Source organism: Panthera onca, chromosome A1, assembly GCF_046562875.1.
Source record: "Panthera onca isolate mPanOnc1 chromosome A1, mPanOnc1 haplotype 2, whole genome shotgun sequence".
In the NCBI taxonomy this organism is placed as follows: Eukaryota; Metazoa; Chordata; class Mammalia; order Carnivora; family Felidae; genus Panthera; species Panthera onca.
Window position 1 is genome coordinate 101829202 of NC_138339.1, and position 20139 is coordinate 101849340.

At 34.5% G+C, this 20139-nt stretch overlaps 1 protein-coding gene across 3 annotated transcripts in view; it reads right to left on the bottom strand.

The window, feature by feature from the left end:
- The window catches only part of TNPO1 (transportin 1), a 94331-nt gene that overhangs the window by 36241 nt on the left and 37951 nt on the right, over positions 1–20139 (bottom strand). For all 3 annotated transcript variants that reach the window (XR_013556472.2, XM_060635565.3, XM_078449074.2), the window contains exons 3-8: positions 18111–18186; positions 13837–13986; positions 9947–10053; positions 7820–7953; positions 4089–4170; positions 667–789 (exon numbers count right to left, since the gene is read on the bottom strand). Coding sequence is in view for 2 of the 3 variants with exons in the window: in XM_060635565.3 (XP_060491548.2) it covers positions 667–789; positions 4089–4170; positions 7820–7953; positions 9947–10053; positions 13837–13986; positions 18111–18186 (672 nt within the window). In the remaining variant the exon portion in view is untranslated. The remainder of the gene's footprint in view (positions 1–666; positions 790–4088; positions 4171–7819; positions 7954–9946; positions 10054–13836; positions 13987–18110; positions 18187–20139) is intronic.

The following is a 20139-nucleotide window of genomic DNA, read 5'->3' on the forward strand; positions in this document are numbered from 1 at the left end:
ACAACTATATCCAATAATATGAAAACTAGGTGCTAGAGTTTGACACTAGCAGTACTGAGTACTGCCCAAACAAGTTATTTTGTTCTAATAATAATTTTACCTTGGTGCTATGTACTACTTCCTTTAAATATGGCTAATCTATGATCAACATACTCAGAATTTCCTAGTATAATTATTTTAATTGCATAGGGATTGAAAGTCTTAAAAAAAAAAAACTATAGCGATAATGTCTTCTCAGAAATTTCACTGTTACCATAAATCACAAGTGGATCAGAATAATTTTACCAGTAATGGGTGGAAAACAAACACTGTAATTCCAAACTCCAATGACACAAGAATGTGCTACTTAATGTACCACAGTTTTAGTGATCACTTAGTCTAACCCATATCTGATAAACACAAATAATTTAAACATTTGTTAGTTATTCTGGTTAAAAGCCATCTATTCCTTAAAATACTTTTCCCTCTCTATACACATCTTAAATCTCATGAGAGAAAAGTCACCATAAAGATAACTTATAATTTTAAGGCCATAACTGGTTTCATTATTCATCCCCAACAAATGTGTTAAATAAATTGTTAAATAAATTTGACATTATGCATTTTTATCTCAAGGATTTTCTTGGGGGAAAAATGAGGAGAGTGTCTTTAAGTTGTTTGTATTACCTCAACTATATTATGCATGTGAGGAAGCAGGCGATCCATTCGAACTTCAAGCAACATCACAAGTGCCCGGCACACATTTTTCCGTACCTCTGGTTCTTCATCACCAGCCAATGCAAAGAGGTTCTATTGCATGAGAAATTTTTCTCTTGTTAAGCATTTCAATGTATTAGAAAGGTTTATACATAATAACCAGTCATCTGTAAGTTGGTAACATTTAAAGAAACTCTAAGAAGGTACAAATAAAGATGGAATTAATTGGCCTGAAATATTAGGTTATAAGACAATTAATTAAATGTAGGATGATAATTGTCAAAACCCATGACTTTGGTAAATGACCTAAAGCCATTCTTTTGGAGACAGTATGATTGGTTGTGGGTTTTGTTTTTTTTATGTTTATCTTTGAGAGAGAAAGAGAGAGAAAGAGAGAGAGAGAGAGAATGAACATGAGCAGGGGAGGGGCAGAGAGACGGGGCGACAGAATTTGAAGCAGGTTCCTCGCTGTCAGCGCTAAGCATGACACGGGCCCACACTCAAACCCATGAACCATGAGGTCATGACCTGAACCAAAGTTGGCCACTCAACTGACTGAGCCACCCAGGTACCACTGATTGGGTATGTTTTAAGGTAATTTTAGTTTGTGAGAATAAAACCATGTCATTAGGACATGGGGCATTCATCTCCCTCACCCAGAAGAAGATAATCTTCAAAATACAATTTAATTTTCCTTCAAAATTACGGTCTGTCAAGAGATTATTTCTACCAATCCCAATTCTTAGGGTAGTAACAGGTACAAATTCTCTAAAAGTATCAATAACTGGGAAATGTATGCTGAGTTTCCAACAACTTAATCCCAAACTACTTATTGTTCTCCAAGCCAACTACTGAAAAAATAGTAAAAGTAGCAATCAAGATTATGTTTTCCCAAACAGGTTTGTCACCAAGGTGAGGGGGCAAAAAGCCTGAATAAACAACAGACTATTTCATTTAGTCTTCTCTAAGATGTTGTTATACAATTTTACAGATAAAGAAGTTTAGAAGTTACATAACTTGCTACCCAGGGGGCATCTGAATTTGGTTTTCATGGAATTTTAAGTCCAGATTCATTTCCTTATACCAATAAGCTGTGTTTTGTAGAGGTTACAAAGTGGAGATATAAGAAGTAGAAACAGTAACCCTCCCCCATCTCATTCCTGAATTTTACTTTATCTACACATACACATGAATTATAATAAAAAGATTATTTAAAAAAATTTAATGTGGGGGCGCCTGGATGGCTTAGTCGATTCAAGCATCCCACTCTTGATCTTGACTCAGGCCATCATCTCATGGTTTTCTGAGTTTGAGCCCCACATCGGGCTCTGTGCTGGTGGTGTGGAACCTGTCTGGAATTCTCTCTCTCTGCCCCTCCTCCACTCGTGCTGTGCCACCACCCCCCCACTCAAAATAAATAAACATTAAGAAAACTTTGATGTCCCACAATCTTTAAAAACAAAAAGCCAAAAAACAAAAAAGAAACAAAACCAAAACCAAAAACTAGAGAAACATCTCCAAACAGATGAACTTGAAATCTTATTACAACGGATAAAACAATGGAGAAGTTCAAATATCAAATGTGACAGTATGTGAACTACTGATGTAGAATTTTAAAAACTTCGATCTTCGATTTCCCCAAGTCCTGCCTCTGCATCGGATGCTTTGAAACCTCTACAGTTCCTCTTTTCATCAGATAGATATATATTTTACACAGAGAATACTCTGACAGCATTGCTTATAGGTTCAATACACATTCTTCGTTAAATTTAATGTTGTCTTAAGTATGAGAATTTAGCTTTGCCAAGATAGGTCTTAGCCACATAATAGTAACCAATACACTTTTCAGTCAATATTGTCAGACTCAGCAGACGTTGTAACATCTGCCCCTGATAAAAACAATAATTCAAGAAATAAATGATCTATTTCTTCATTTAGCAAATGGTTATCGAGGGCCTACTATGTGTCAGGTGCTTCCTATGGATGTTGACTGCTCTCGTAGGATGGAGAACCAGTTGAATCTTGTAGGATTATCAAGTAGGAAAGAACTGTTAAAATGGTAATGGAACACTAATGGAAAAGATTTTAAAATGTTGGGATGTTCTTGCTCCACTTGCTGAGTATGGTCCTGTGGAATCTTTGTTTTCTGAGGGAATTTAGTATCTTTTATTCTAAATTATATTTCTGTATAAGATATTGGTGTATCTATCCCTGTTCCTGTTTTAAGCTATGAAATAGCTCTGGAATAGCAGGCTCTGTTCCAATTTAGTTATAGCAAGTATCTTTTTAACAATCCAACAAGGTAAATTATTAGCCTCATTTTACAGAGAAGGTAATGGAAAACATGTTAAATAATATGCCCAAAGTTAGCAGCTGTGGAGCTGAGATTTGAACCCAGGCAGGCTGACGCCAGACTTTGAGATAATCCACTACCTTCTACACCAAACCAGACTGAAAACACCTTGAGGCATAACATTTATTTATGTATCCCTAGCACCAAGCACAATGCCTAATTCACAGTAGGACTCGGCAATATCCACTTAAGACTCGTGTTTTAGTTTCAACTTTTAAATGGCTAGAGGATCCTTATGGCTACTACTCATAGTCTACTGGTAAGATATGTTCAGAAAAAAGCTTGTCAATTTAAGTGATGAGGGAAAAGATGACACCATTTTCCCTTCCTTTCTTATAATTTCCCAACAAAAATTCTAGCAAGATGGCCTCTAAAATTTTTAATAGCTGGAAAGGAATGAACTATTAAACTCTGATTTAATGAAAATAAAAGTGAAATGCTTAAGGAACTTTAACAACTTGTTTACAACTGTGGTGATCAAGTGGTAACAGTTCTGAAAAAATCCTGTTGCTTAGGGTTCATGGCCAGAAAATAATGCTGTTGTTGCCTTTCTGCTTTTATCGAAAAGGTAAAAGGGCCTTTAGAAATACTTGACGAGATTTAAGAGTCAATTTTTTCCATGACACCTCTAATTTACAATGGAAACCAATGGAAAATGAAGCACCGTCCTTTTAGTCTATGCCTTCAGATTCTTTATCAAGTTAAGATGATTCAAACTCACCAATGTTTCATGTTTCAAATACTGCAAAATAGCTGGGAGACTTAATTTACATTTGGAATTTGAATAGTATATTCAAACAAAAAATTTGATAAAATTTGACAAAATACTCAAGATATTAAACACCCAAATTCCATAATCAATGTTTGTATCGTTAAAAAAAAAAAAATCAGTAATAGAGGAAAAGTGCTTTTATTTTTAGTTAACAAAAATCACAAAGTCTACACTGTATCCAAGTTTAATACTATCAAATAATTTAACATTTTCTAACTTCCCCAAAAGCAAATGGGGGTGGGGGGAAGGGGAGAGAGACAATCTTACCTCAATAAAAGAATCAATGTGCAACATCAGAGCTTGAGTCCTACTGATGATAAACTGATTGACACATGCAACAGCGTGAGACCTAGAAACAAAATTTAACATTTAACACATGCTCACTGCAGCATTTTCTATTTACAGAAGATTGACAAGAACTTAAATACTCCTCCGTAAAAAAAATTATGGTGTATGTAGAGCCATAAATGTATGTATTTATATATATATATGGCACACACGAGTATGAATCTTAAGTGAAAAACGCAGGGTGCAGAACATTACATTAGTACTTCTCTGAAAGTGGTGAGACTCAAAAAGGACATGTGCATATTTTTAATAGTGGATACCTCTGAACAGTGGGATGGTGGGCAGAGGCATAATGGATATATATAATGGGTACATATTCCTTTAAAACTAAAGACGTAGTCAACTCAATGCCATAGCAACTCCTAATGGCACTACCTGTAAAAATATACCCATAATCCAATCACTTCTTAACCACCTTCACTTCTTCCCTAGTCCAAGCCATGATTTCCTATGAGGATTACTCCAATAAGATCACATTAGACCCTTGTTCAGATTTCTCCAATAAAACACAGTCTATATTTTCTACCAAAGATCAAATGGTAATATTTTAAGATTTGTGGGTCACATAAAACCTCCGTGGCACATTCACCCCCACCCCCAAACATAACCTTTTTAAGTATAAAATCATTCTTAATTCATATGTTATGGGCTGAATTTGGCCCCATGGGTCACAGTTTGCTGACTACTGGCCTAGACATTCCACTACAGTGTGGTTACTCCCTACGTTTCCTAGTATGATGCAAAGTTTTCTTTTTTGGTCAGTGTAAAAGGCTTGTTCCTAACTCTAGGACCTTTATACTTGTTCCCTGTCTTAAATGTCTTTCCCCTTGACCTTTCAAAGATGCGTTACTTTACTTTGTTCAGAGTCTCTACACAAATGTTACCTGTACAGTGAAACTTCTATGTAAAATACCTCTAAGCCCTTACTCTCATTTTTCCACAGTACTTATCATGAAACTATAGTTTTTTTTCTGTCTGCCTCTTCTTCTGATAACCCAAGAGAAAAAGGCAACAGAAGAAGGTACCAGATACCCAATAAACCTATGACAAGATATTCAACATAACCAATGACACAGAAATAACCATCAAGCTCATAATGAAACACAATTTTCTATTTGGCAAAAATTAAAATACATGACAATACTAAATGCAGAATATATGCACCCAGAGAAACTTTTCCTTTGTTAATAGAAAGTACGAATTGATGCAAACGCCCTGGAAAACAGTTTGGGGTTCTTTCCTTGTTATGTACCCAGTGTCTTAGAAATTCCTCCCCAAAGACTTTACATCTTCCTAGAAACTCTTGCAAATAGACAAAAGGAGACAAGCAAATGTTTTCAACAGCACTATCCACACTAGCAAGTACCTGGAAGCCACCCAAAGGCTAAGCGGGGGGTTCAAGGGGAAGATCATGAATAAATTGTGTAAACCTCGTATGAGGTACTATATAGTTGTCAAAACAAATGAGCTATAATGACAAAATATGGACGAATCCTAGCAAAATATTAAATTTAAAAAGTCACCAAAGATTAAGTTCAGTAAAATACTATTTATAAAGTTAAAAACACATACAGATATATATATACATTTTTTTACATATCATATATATTTTCAATAATTGTTTTTTAACAATCCAAGGGAAGGGTCAAGTCAGGATTAGATGTAGGTTGCGGTCAAGACCTTAGCTTTCATTCTGGGTGGTAGGTTTGAGTGCTTATTATTAAAAATAACTAATATGTAACTAAAGACTAAATACAAGTGGGCGAAGATGAGAAGGTCATGAGCTAAGAATGATAACCCAATTTTGTGTATTTCTGGTTGGATTTATAAAAATCAAGTGGCTCTGATTTTTCAATTGCTTAATGCTGTAATGGATAAAACTATAATCCTTTGCCTCATTCTATATTCTCAAAGTTCAGCAGTTATTTTGAGATGGAAAACCACTTTTAATAGCACATAAAAAATATCAGTTAAACTGTATAAATAAGGTGTTAAACAATAATATAGAATAAAATATAAAGATGAAGCTTAACGCACTGCTAAAATACATAGCAAATACGTTTACCCAAATACATGTTAAAATGAAGAAAAAAATTTAATGGTATGTACAACAGAATCTCAAATGGGTAGTAATGAAGAGTCACTAAACAGAAACATTTCTATATTCCTGAAGTCCACCTAGTCAAGTTTTAAACAAATGTCCACCCACAAAAATGTATTAACATTACAAAACACTGTTATATCTAGTAATGGTATGCCAATTGCCAGGAATATGCTTTTTGGATTTTTCTGTTTTTCTTTCACTTGTTAAGAATTGGGTCACAAAAAAAAGTGACTTTCTTAGGAGTAAAGAAAAATATGCAAAAAACTATACCTTTTTTCATCACCTTAGTTGAAAGATTAAGAGGAGAAGACTTCCTAGGGAACATGAACTCTAGTTAACTATGTCAGGAAGAGTAAAATGTCATTATTTGTTTGCATGACACTACCATAAATTAAGCATCTATTAAGTTTCCACTGTGAGAACACTGTATTAAGTACGACTTAAGATGAAAAGTAATTAAAATTAGATCGAGATAAAGGAAAAAGAAATAAAGAATTTAAGCAAGAAAAAGATTCCTGATTACCCTCTGGTCACATTGTTGAAATGAGAATCCTTCAGAATACAGCTTGGAATCTTGGAATAAACTCCAATGAACATCTAAACAGTTACAGCCTATGCATAAAGTTCATGCAGCTGGATATCCTTGCCTCTGGGATCCTGCACAATTTCTACTTTAAATAGTAATATGGTGTTTGATCATTCTACCTAAAAGCATGAAGCACTGACAATGGGAAACAATAAAAATCTGAGCAACTGACAATCAGAAAAGCACTGACTTTTCCATACTAATGATAAGCAAAAGACAAAAGGAGAAGTAAATGCAGAAAGCAAAAAGAAAAATACAAAAAACACAAAAAAACGAGTAGAGCAGCCTGGGGAACTTTTGGTGAAGTTACAGGAGTCTCACACACCTCAAAAGTGTGAAAGCATCATGACAATTATAGCTCAACAGGACAAGTGATGATAATCAAGTTACTCAAAGGCTAATATTCCAAAATAATATTTCAACAACTATATGCTAGGCACTGCTCAAGGAACTAGGGATATAACAGGAAAACAAAGCAGGCCAAGGTTAACTTGTGGCCAATTGGCCCTACTGATCTGAGTGTACTCAAAAATTCTTCTACCTTCACGCTCAAAGTGTTTTAAATTAGATGTAAAACGCTTAAACTGAAATTACTAAATAATTCAGATGTCGTATTGGAGCAATTTTTACCACAAAGCTGCAAATGACTTGGCAAGATTCATAAATTAAAACAAAAACAACATGACAACACCCCCAAAACACAATGACTTTCAGCCTTACACAAAGGATCTTTGAAGCATACATCTAGAAGGTAGAGAACTATCGTATTGGATGAAAATTTCATCAGATAAAGTTCACATTTCATGTGTTTTGCTATGAAAGGAGTACATTTCAACTATTGAAGTTCACCTTTGTGGAATATTAGCATCTTCTGCCAATCACAAAAATATTAGGTAATGGAAAATGAGAGTGGTCAGGCTTAGAGTTTACAAATTAATTTGATACTGGCTACACAGATACCTTATTTTTGGACTACTGTGCTTGAAGAACTGCAAAAACTTGGGGATCATGACGTTGAGAGGACGATCTAAAACATCACTATCTAAAATCTCAGCAGAATCTTCACAGATCTTCTGAAGGGCGCCAAATGCTCCCTGTGAAAGATATTTAAATTATTACAATTAATTAAAAGTGACGCCATTTTATTTTTAATGTTTATTTTTGAGATAGAGACAGAGCACAAGTGGAGGGAGGGGGTGCGGGGCAGAGAAAGAGGGAGACACAGAATTCGAAGCAGGCTCTAGGCTCTGAGCTGTCAGCACAGAGCCTGACAGAGGGCTTGAACCCAAAGACCATAAGATGATGACTTAAGCCGAAGTCGAATGCTTAACCAACTGAGCCACCCAGGTGCCCCATAAATGAAGCCATTTTAAAAGCAAACTGAGGAATATTGACTAATTTGTATGAATGTTTTCAGCTCTCATAAAACCTATAAATTTAGTCATCAATTTTAATACAGAAATCATTTTACCATTGAAGTATCTAAAATCTTAGCTTAAACATAATAGTACATTTTTATCCTAGCATTTAATGACTTAAAATTAAAGGATATTTTGGTTGGGAGGGACTATAATAAATATTATCTAACTGAAAAAGCTCACTTCTCCTGAAATATTCTTTTCAATTTTAAGTCAAAAAGAAGTCTTAATATCTTTTAAAAATTACTTATATGTAAAATCATTCATTGGGTAATGGTGACAAAACTTGGTAAACGGGCATAAAATTCAAATTAGCAACTATTTCCCTACATCCATTTTATACCAAAGGGGTTAACCTAGAGCTCCTGCCAGTAGACAACATGCAACCTACTAACCACCTCGAACATCTCATTTACTGCTTGTAATTCCATCAGGAGCAGAAACCCGGTACTTACTTTCCTCGTACAATTAATAGAAGAATACTTTCTCTTTAAAATGTGATTTATGGGAGTGCCTAGGTGGCTCAGTCGGTTAAGTGTCCAACTCCTGGTTTCTGCTCAGGTTGTGATCTCAAGTTTGTGGGTTCAAGCCCCGCACTATCAGCGGAGAGCCAGCTCGGGATCTCCTCTCTGCCCCTTCCCCTGCTCACGTCCTCTCCCCCTCTCTCAAAATAAATACTTAAAATACGACTTCTATAGAAGCTCCATAATTTCATGATTACTGTAGTTTTAATTTTTTTATTCTTGGTAAGTGCTTTCTAAAATTTTGATCCCCTTTCGTGTTGTTACCACTATACCAAACCATGATTTAAATTTTAATCAACTCTTACTTAATGGCTGAATACAATTACTATTTCAGTTCTTCTGTAATCTTACCAGTGTATTCCCAAGGCATTACTGGAAAATGTACATATGGGAAAGTACGTCTTTTTTGTTTTTAGGGAGGGAAAAGTGTGACTTTAAAGACCCCTCTGCTTACTCCCTCTCTCTCCAGTCCCTCCTTTTCCTCTTTCAGATCAGGCGACAAACTGCCAAGTCAAAAGGCCACCTGATTTTGTTAGGTTATTTCAGTGCTTGTCCTGTCCACGAGCAAGGCTTGCTTTCTTGAGAGGGAGAGGAGTCCCTGCCTTTGAAGAAGCAAAACACCTAAAATGGTTCCCATTCAAAACAGATTTCTACACAAATGGGAAGCCGGCTAATAAAAGAGATACATAAAATGAGAAATCCACACAGACTCCCTTTCCCATATGGAAAGGTTGCTGTTAATTTGATCAGTGAGTGGCAAACGAGATTTTAATTACTACATGATAAAAACTAGATTACATATACTGTGGACATGTCATAAGAGGCACAGAAACAATCTAGAGAAAGCAAGAAAGTAATCATGGTTGGTAAATTTGGTAAATTTAAATCTATCTTTGAAAACTACTACACAGATTAAACAATTGCACTTTCTTGTAGGAATTATAGTAAAGAACCTTTATAACTTAATAGCCGTTATAGAAAACAGTAAGATAAATGGTCACTTAATGTAAAGCAAAAGGGTAACTTGAAGCTTCTAAGTTTTGAAGTTCTGTGTTTCATAGAATTATTTTTCTCAAAGGTTACAAATACACAACTAGATGAGAAAAACAGAGAAGAAAAAGTATGTAAGAAGCAAATTTCTCTACCTCACAAGTGTTGTAATCTTCAGAATCCAACAGGCTACAGAGTTTTGGTAAGAGGTCAGGCCAATTCTGCAATTCTCCCTTGGAGGCTATGGTTGTAATCAAAATACCTTGAAAGAAAACATACACATTTAGGAAATGTGACTGCATTATGTCAGATACCACCATGTGAATGCACACATGCACACACTTTCACTTAAACGCCTCAAATCAGCCCAGGACCTCCACACCAGGTAAATAATAACGTTCACCCAGGACCCCCCTTTCCACAACAGCATACCTGTAGAAAAACCACAGCACAAATCAGATGTTTCTAATCTTATTTTCCAACACTTTGCCCTCTTTTGTATTTTAACAATTATCTGCACAAAAAGACTACTCTTTTTGTACTACAAAAAGGGCAACTACTGCTGCCCTTTTCTAACAATACCAGTAGTTCCCCTCATTAAAATTAAAGTTAACCCACAAAGATTGGTGAACTGGGCTACATTAAAATTAAGAATCTCTGCCCATGATATAATACCATTAAGAGATGAGAAAGCAAGGCTTGATTTTTTTTTTTTTTTTTTTTTTGCCAGTACATATACAGAAATACAACTGATTATTGGAATCTGTAATCTAGTTAAATTCACATATTGGTTTTAGATTTTTTTTCCTAGATTCCTTAGGACTTTCTATGTAGTTAATAATGTTTTTTGAATAAAAATTTTGCTTCTTCCTTAAAAAAAAAAAATTATAGTTAACCCTTGAACAATGTGGGGGGTTAGGGGCACTGGATCCCCTCAGTCGAAAATCCACATATAACTGCTGACTCCCCAAAACTTAACTAATAGCCTACTGCTAACCGGAATCCTCAGTGATAACATAAACAGCTGACTAATATATATTTTGTGTATTACATGTATTGTACTGTTTTTACAAGTAAGCTACAGAAAAAAAAATGCTATGAAAATCATAATGAAAACACATTTAGAATACTCTATTGTATTTATTGAAAAAAGAAATTTAGCCTAAAAGCAGACGCATGCAGTTCAAATCTGTGTTCTTCAAGGGTCAAAAGTGTTCCTCTTTTACAGAAGAGTAGAAAGAAATATACCAAAATGTGCTTAATCACTGGGTGATGAGTAGGAGTCTGTTAGTTTCAAACAAAAATACATTAAGAAAGTTACAATCTGCTCTCTGACTTAAGCTAGGATCTCAGCCACAGACCATGGTGGGGAGAGTGAAAGCAGATGAGCCATCAAGTGAAAACAATCCTGTGCCCAATAATCCCTCTGGTGTGGAAGACCCACACACTGCTCCAACAGTTCCCACTTACGGAACTGAATCACTGTCAAAGTGATCTTGCATCTTGAAGGCTGAGGGGCACATGCTGACTGATCATGTCACCCTGACTAGACTGTTTCAACTGTGTTGTATAGATCAGTTGTGATAATGAACTTGCAAATATACAAATACATAACACAAAAGTTTTGTTATACACGGTAATAATGCAGTAAGTTTTGTGTTAGTGTTTTCCTCTGCCCTAGCAAATTTAACATAAGATAATACAGGATGTTTGATGATTTAGATCTTTTAGTACCATAAGATCTGTATAAACACTGACAGTAGGTGAATTACAAGTACTCCAAACTTCAAAGTACTAATTTGTAAAAGTGAAGAAAAAGAAGTGTTCTCTTGTTACTTTGAGAAGTGAGATATGCAAACAAAATGCCTGGCACATAATAAATACAGGAAGTACTCAATGATCATTACCGTAGCAAATTCTACAGTTTGGGCGTATAAACAGTCTTTCAATTTTCCACTGTTAGTTTTGAGAATGTTGCTCTCAATGGCAAAGAGCTAAAAAATGTAAAGTTGTTGGTCAATATGTACTCTGCACTAAAAAAATTCTAAATTATATGGTAAGGTCATTAATGTATTGATACCATTTTCAGACATAACCTTTAAAATATTCTAGTAAAATCAAGAAGGAGCAAGGCCAATAGTAGAGCTGTTCCTTCTCGCCATTTATTCTTTCCTGAAGTTAAAATATGTAAGAATTGAGGGAGAGAGAAAGCTCTGGATCTGCCTCAATAAAGCCAACCATGTCTTAAAACAAGCAGTAATAAAAATTAAATGCCAGCCTACAATTTGGCACTAACAGATTGCTGACATTTGTTACTTCTGCTAGAAAAGCATTAAATGGTCAAAGACGAACAAATTCAAATTTAACTGGCCCATATAATTTCAACCTCTCCCAAAAAATCTTCTAATGCCTAGCATCCCAGCAAAAAGTGAAAAATTGTAATTCTCAGTGTATATAGCAAAGGTGGGAGTGAAAATTTGTATACTTAGCAATACCTATTAAAATTTTAAATGCTTATACACCACACTTTGACCCAGTAATGCCACTTCTATGAATTCATTCTACAGAAACGTTCCCACATTGTTTAAACACAAATGACAGTCACTAAAATAATAAAATTATAAACCAACCATATGTTCTTAAACAAGAGAAATAATTTTATATTTGCTTAAAGAATTATCACAGTCAGTGCAATGTAGTCTTTTCAAATAAACTTCCTTGGCAAGATTCCTAATATGTACTGTGAAGATTTAAAAAATTTTTAAAGTCTGGCATACACTCACCATTCTTTTTACCAGTGTCAAGAGCTGGCAGAGCACTGGAAAGGCATAGGAGGGTCCATCAGAATAAACTAGGGATTCCCTTTTCTCAAAACAGAAATGACCTCTACCCATCCCATGTAAAATCAGTGTGCATAATGTGCATAATTAAGACGTTAATATTTTGAGAGAAGCCACAGAGCCTTTGGTTATTTTAAGTAAAAGATGAACTGGGCACTTTTCAAACCCATGAGACAAAAAATACAAAAGTAGAGAACTTTTAATGAAAATGACTGAATCATTATGAAGTTCTCAGTAACCAACTTCCATTCAACCAACCTGCTAGGTTAACAGAAGCTTTCTATTTCTAGGTCCTTGTAAAATTGAGCTGCTTAAGCCCCATAGCATACTGAACACTGCCCATTACTAGGCCCCTCTAGAGTCCACCTGCCTCGTTCTGCTTCCACGAATTGATGTCAGTTGTGTTCACTCCCAAACCTATTTACACCAGCTATAATTAAAAAATTAAACATCTTAATTCAATAAACGGATAGTCGTTCTTTCACTCAAGCTGAACACTGAAAAGACTAAAAAAACTGCTGTAATTAGACAAAGCAAATATTAAAAACAAGGGTAGAACATAATAAGATTTAAGGTCCCATTCTTATGTTGTTTTAATAAAATTTCCTTTCTGTGTAAAGAAAGCTTCCATGCATTACACAAGGAAGCCAGGAAACAAGGAACGCAAACAAAAGGCAGTGATCCTACATTAACACCATTTGTTAATGCCCCATTTTAACCCACTTTGATTAAACCAACCACCAGTGAGTATGGTCTCACTAAATAAGGGATTTTATTGTAATAAATAATATTACTTCCAAAGCATTTAGAAGTGGCAATGAAAAATTCCCCCCCCTCCCTCACAATTCAACATGAAATGGGTAACAAAAATTCCTACAGAAATAGTCTATCATCTCGGGGCACCCGGGTGGCTCAGTCAGTTGAGTGTCTGACTTCAGCTCAGGTCATGATCTCTCGGTTCGTGGGTTCGAGTCCCGTGTCAGGCTCTGTGCTGACAGCTCGGAGCCTGGAGTCTGCTGCAGATTCAGTGTCTCCCTCTCTCCCTGCCCCTCCCCTGCTCACGCGCTCTCTCGCTCTCTCAAAAATAAACATTTAAAAAGAAAATTTAAAAAAATAAAAAATAAAGCTGAAAAAAACCAGCCTATCATCTCAAAAAACAACCCAGTTACAAACAGAATAAGCAATACTGTAACAGTATAACTTACCTACAGTGGCTCTAATCAGAGGAGAGGAGTCACCAATATTGTTTAAACATTCACTCTTAATAAAGTCTGTTACACCATTTGGAAAGTTCTGAAAATGTGCTTTCACGTTATTCTTCAAAATGAGACCACTCAATGATCTTGTGGGTTCATCTGTAATAAAATATTATTGAGTTTCAAAGTAGTTTTCATTTCAAAATGTATCAAGGACGCTAACTTTTAAAATACTCCTACTCAAAAATTGATTGCAACGTTCCAATAATTTTGCTATAACCAGGAAAAAAGTATCATAAATAATTATCAAAAGACTAGCTCCATGATTTGTAGTTCAGGGTTTCTCAACCTTGGCATGGACATTGTGGCTGAGATAATTCTTTATCGGGTGCTGTCCTGTGCATCCTATGACGTTGAGCAGTACCCCTGACCATAGATGCCAGTATTACCTTTCCAAGTTGTAACAAAAATGTTTCCAGATAATGTCTGGAATGTTGCTGGGGTGGGTGGGTGGCAAGGGAGGACCAAACTGCACCTGGTTGAGAACCACTGACTTAAAAAGTTAATTTAGTTTACACAGGGCCACTGCACACAAGTTTTATTGGGACCTGATATAAACATCAAATTACAGATCTCAAAGTATTAGTGACTAAAAATATCTATTAAAAAAATTAAGTCGACAAAAAATATGGGATCACCTTCACATACAAATAAGTGACGTTCATTTATATCATGTTTTTCACTTGACTCTGAGCTAAAAAAAAAAAAAAAAAGGGTAAAACAATTTTAAAATTTCCAGAAGTTAAATACAATTTACATTAAAACGTTTAGTCCAAAGCTGGGTGTTAACAAATTTTTAAGAAGAAATTTAACACTAGTAGAATGTAATTGATGCTTTACCAACTGACATCACCACCAACATTAGCAATAGTTAGGATCTTCTGAATGCTTATTTGGTACTAAACACTGCTAAGTGCATTCCAAATAGTGTGCTTTTAATCCTCAGAACCCCATGAGACAGGAATTATTATCCCACTGCACAAATGAAGAAACTGAGGGCTCTGCCAAAGTCACACAAGGCTATTAAGTGAGGAAGTCAAAATATGAACCTCACGAGTCTGGCTCAAGTCTACACTTGATGCATTCTGCAGTATCACCCTCCTCAAAGGACTGGAAGACATGAAGTTGTGGTGAGTAGAATATGCTATTACAGCACTACTGTTTTACACACGTTATTTAAAAAAATAAAATACCCATGGGTCGCCTGGGTGGCTTAGGGTTAAGTGTTCGACTTTGATTTGGGCTCAAGTCATGATCTCAGGGTTCCTGAGTTCAAGCCCCATGTCGGGTCTGTGCTGGCAGCACGAAGCCTACTTGGGATTCCTTCTCTCTCAAAGTAAATAAATAAACATTAAAAAAAAAAAATAAGTAAAATACCACGAGCTTGTTCTAGTTTGTAGCATGCTGCCATCATCTGATTGGCACTGAAATATTAAAGGGTGAAGCATATGGAGAAGCAAAAGGATAGCAAAATTTCTTTGCTCATAAACCCCACTCAGGCCATCACAGTAACACAGGCTAAAAGCTTTTGTCACCATCTAGTAACTTCTTTCTGGTTTCAATTACAACCCATTCCAATGAGTAAGTTAAAATGAAACAAAAACACTTCTAAATTCACTTGCAAGTTTAAAACTGCCATATAATAAATGAATAGCCAGATATTTAACTTCTACAAGCAATAATCCCTTTTGTCTTGTTAGCCCTTAATAATTCAGATAGTTTTAATTCAAATAACATATTTGTTTATAATACACACTATCATTCTTACAATAAATGATACAAGATGAGTTTTAATAGGCCACAACACAAGGTAGAAGTGATTTAAAATTAAAAATATAAAGCATTCTATATTAAAATATTTATCTTCATTAACATAAAAAATATCCTCTCTCCTAAATGCATTAAGAGCCACTGATTATCCATTTCTTTTTTTTTTTTTTTTAAGTTAAGGCTTTACTTTACTGGGCCTCAATTTGTTGATTTGTAAAGCGAGGGAATTAGATGAGCTTATCTCTGAGGTCTCTTCCAGATCTAAAATTTTCCTCCATGATTCAGTGTAAACAAATTCACAAGAGAAATGGTGAAAAGATTACTAAATAAGCATTTCCACTTCAAGATGTTATTTACGTTCCTTCACTAATAGGATGATCCCAATGCCAGGTTTTTTTTTAAATAGAAAATGGAATATAGCAAGCTCATGTCCCAAATAAATAAGGCACAAGAAATATTAACTGTTAAACAAATGTTAAGCTTCTATCGTGTCCTGTGAAAAATGGTGACTAATAAATTGGAGGCAGTTATATCCAACTGCTCGTGATTTGAATTGTTTGTTTGCTTTTAAGAATACTTATTTATTCTTAACATCTCAAAAAAGCTTTCAGAAAGAATATTTTAAACATCTTTAATATGTGGAACTTAGGATGTGCACATGGACAGGACAGAGAATAGATGAACCGGTGAAAATAAATTTAAAATTTTCAAGTAAAACAATTAGTTTAGAAAAATTCATTTCCTAAATATAAAGTTCTTTAAAAAATGAGTAACACTGACTTGATTACAAATTAGTATGTGGGAAAAATAAATTTCTATATTAAGAAGCAAAGCATCAAGTACATTTATCAAACTAGGAATATTAGTTGCTTAATTTCAAGATATGCTGAAGGAATTTTCAGTTTCTTAAAACCCAGATTTAGAAAGTTTAAAGTTGCCATTACATCCCTCAACCACAAATTAAAATCCCTAAAATTAACATTTAAAATTAATCTAAAAAAATTACTATACTGTATAAAAATATCAAATCTGATAAAAGTATTAAAATCTGTAAGATTAGGGAGATTTTACTACACATGAAGGCAATTTACCCACTAGAGCCTTGGATGCCTAACCCTTACAGACAAGACAGTCTGGCAGTCTAACACAGGGCATTATATAGCTGGAAAAAGTAAGACAGGTAAAATCAGTGTCAGAATCAGTGTCAGAGTCTAAGACTTCCCAAGTCCAAGTGCCCGGTTTTGTTTTTTTTCCGTTTGTTTGTTTTTTAAATAATTGCACTATGGCTTCTGAAACACTAATCACTGAACAGGGTATAGTGCTTTCAAGTAGAGGCCAATCAGTTGCTTAATAGTAAGTATTTTCACGCCTTTTGTGTGTCTGACAATGTTCCAGGAAGAGAATCTTCAATATTCAGGTAACTCGATAAAAAACAGCTCACTACAATGTAAGTTCCATGAGGGCGGAAATTCTTATTTTTTTGTTCACTTTCATTGCCCCTGAGCCTGGAAATGAAATGGTGCTCAATAAGTATTTGAGAAATGAATGAATAAAGTCTAGTGGGAAACACTGACATATATACAATAAAATGACCATATCATTTAAAAATAAAACTAGTTTTCATGCTTTGAATTGCCACAAAAGTAATTTAAGTTTAAAATTATTGTAGACTGGGGGTGCCTGGGTGGCACAATTAAATGTCCAACTTTGGATTACGTCATGATCTTGTGGTGTGTTTGAAACCCGCGTCAGGCTCTGTGCTGACAGCTCAGAGCCTGGAAACTACTTCAGATTCTGTGTCTCCCTCTCTACCACTCCCCAGCTCACACTCTCTCTCTCAAAAATTAACAAACATTAAAAAATTTTAAATAAAATCGTTGTAAAAGAATAGTTAATAAAGTTTCATTATATTGTTTAATATATACAGTTAGAAGTTTTAAAAAAGTCACAAAAGTTTATAAAGAGAATGATCCCAATTTTAATTAAATTTTAAAACAGTAAATAGCCATATAAGACTGTAGAATTAATCAATCAAGAATAATAATAAATTCTCTCTGGGCGACAGGACAAGTGATTTTTCATTTTGGTTATATGAACATTGAATTGTTTTCTATGAATCCACATATATTCAGTTAATGAGTAAATCCTGCATTCAATCTGTTATGACATTCATGTACAAGGATTCAAGCAAAATACCAAAGTAGACTCTGTAATACTCTTTTCATTCACAAAATATGAAGGAGTTTATGATAAAAACACCCGATTAACAATCGAATGTTTATTAAGGATCTAAATTAAACTTTAGAGTGGACTCTTAAATCTCTCTGCCATTCCACATCTGTAAACCAGTGGTTACTATAAAACGCAAACCTTTGAAATTAATAACTCTCAGTATATTTTCATATATCTTGAAGACAGTTCCAAGTAGTTTTATCAATACAAACCTCACTTACCTTCAGATTTTAATTTTGTAAGAACAAAAATCAGGTAGTTGTTAAAATCTGGGTATTGATTGAGTTGTTCCAGTTTCTAGAACAAACAGTAGTTAAGGAAACTTCTCAATGTATCGAAGGAAGAAATTAAGCATTTTCGATCTAAAATAAGGAATCCCGTTTGTGATATTTTAAACATTGCATTTTCTTAGAAAGTAAAATTTTCTTACTAAAACCATCAATACACTATCCCAAGAATGCACTAATGGTTATGTTAAATCTCTTTGGTGCTTTATGGCTAAAACATTAAACTTAATACTTTACATCAATTATATTCAATACAACATAAGCCAAGTTCTGAACAGGGTATATGCTCAACATAGCAAAAAAAATTTTTCAAAAGAGAATGTTTTATTTGAACTTTAAAAACCTTAACCAGAAAGGTATTTACGTATAGAAATAATGACAAAAATGAAAAGCATCGCAAAGAAATGAAAACAGGTCTTTAAAGATCATTGACAGAACTTTATAAAATGGCTTTTCAACTTAGAAATCAAAAATGCTTTTACTAGACTCATTTACTAGACTCATTCTACTGAATATAAAATGCCTCTTACACACAAGTCTGTTATCAAATCTTATTATGTAAGGTCAGTATGAAATTACTGAAATGCAACAGTTCCACAATTGTGCCCCCTCCCCAAGATCTAACATTTCTAGTGACATAAATTTGCAGGTATTTCATTCTGTTGGCAGTCAACAATGACATGATACTCTATTATATCTTTCTTCATGCTCTCTTAACCTCTAATTTTTTTTTAACACTAATTGTTTTCTTAGACAGTAATATTCAAATGTTTTTATTCAGCAGACCTAAATTTATTTTTAAATTAAATCCCTGATACAAACTCTAGGTACACCGTATTAGCTATTTACTACATACTAGAATACCCTCAATAGGTAGTGGTCAGATTAACTAGCAAAAGCATTCTCTACAAAATTTCCAAAGTCTACTTTCTTAGACCAAGAAAAAAACCAATGGTTTTTCTTTAGTCAATGGCAAAGACTAGCATACTGATGTGGTAATTTTTCATAAATATTTCCTGCTAAAATTTACTTGAGCTATCTATCCAAATTTACTTGAGCTTTCTATCCAAATTTTATTAATGGTCTTGCAAGAGGTAATTAGGCCTATACAAAAACAACAATGAAATAAATGCTTTCCTAAGGTCACAAAGGAACAAGATCATCCATCATTAGGCACTTAGAAAATATAAAGCAATACGTATTTTTAAATACTATTCGCTTACTGAAATTTAACTTGTTTCTTTTGCAGAAGGCATACTATGCTCCAGGCACCCAGAATAAACTATAAATTTGATGGTTAGCCCAAGCACAGTTCCAGGCATATAAAAGGTATTTAATAAATAAGTACCAAAACAGGAATCTATAGTGCTACAGAAAAAAATTACAAGGTGGTTATGGCTTTGGCTCCCTTAAGAAATAACTGTGTCATACAATATCCGTAATTAATTCAATAAATATCAACTTCTATCATTCCTACAGCTATAACAACACAAATTAAGACTGGGCCACCACAGGGTTTCAGATACAAGCACCCACACACCCCAAAATTCTACCCTTCCCTTGGTACTGGCACCATCCCCTTCGGTTTTAAATGAGCAGTATTATATTAACCAAGAAGCTACGTGCTTCCTCCTCTATTAAAGGTTTTAAGTTACAGCAATGCAGTACTTCTTCGACACTTATTTAACAGAATTTCTCATGGAATTGTATGTAATTTCATGTTTACAAGTGTATTATGTTTAAGCCCTAAAGGGCTTACTTACCAAATTCTAGTTTTGCTGTTGACTAACAATAAAAATCAAGAGATTTTCTGCAAAAAAGCAGACTTAAATTGTTTAAAGAATTCACTTCTTTGGTCTCAACAGGGATAAGGTTATTTATGACTGGGTGAGTAAATTTGTCTCCTTTATCGGATCCAATGATCCGATATTTATTTGTCCACAGTTCAGGACACCATAGAAAA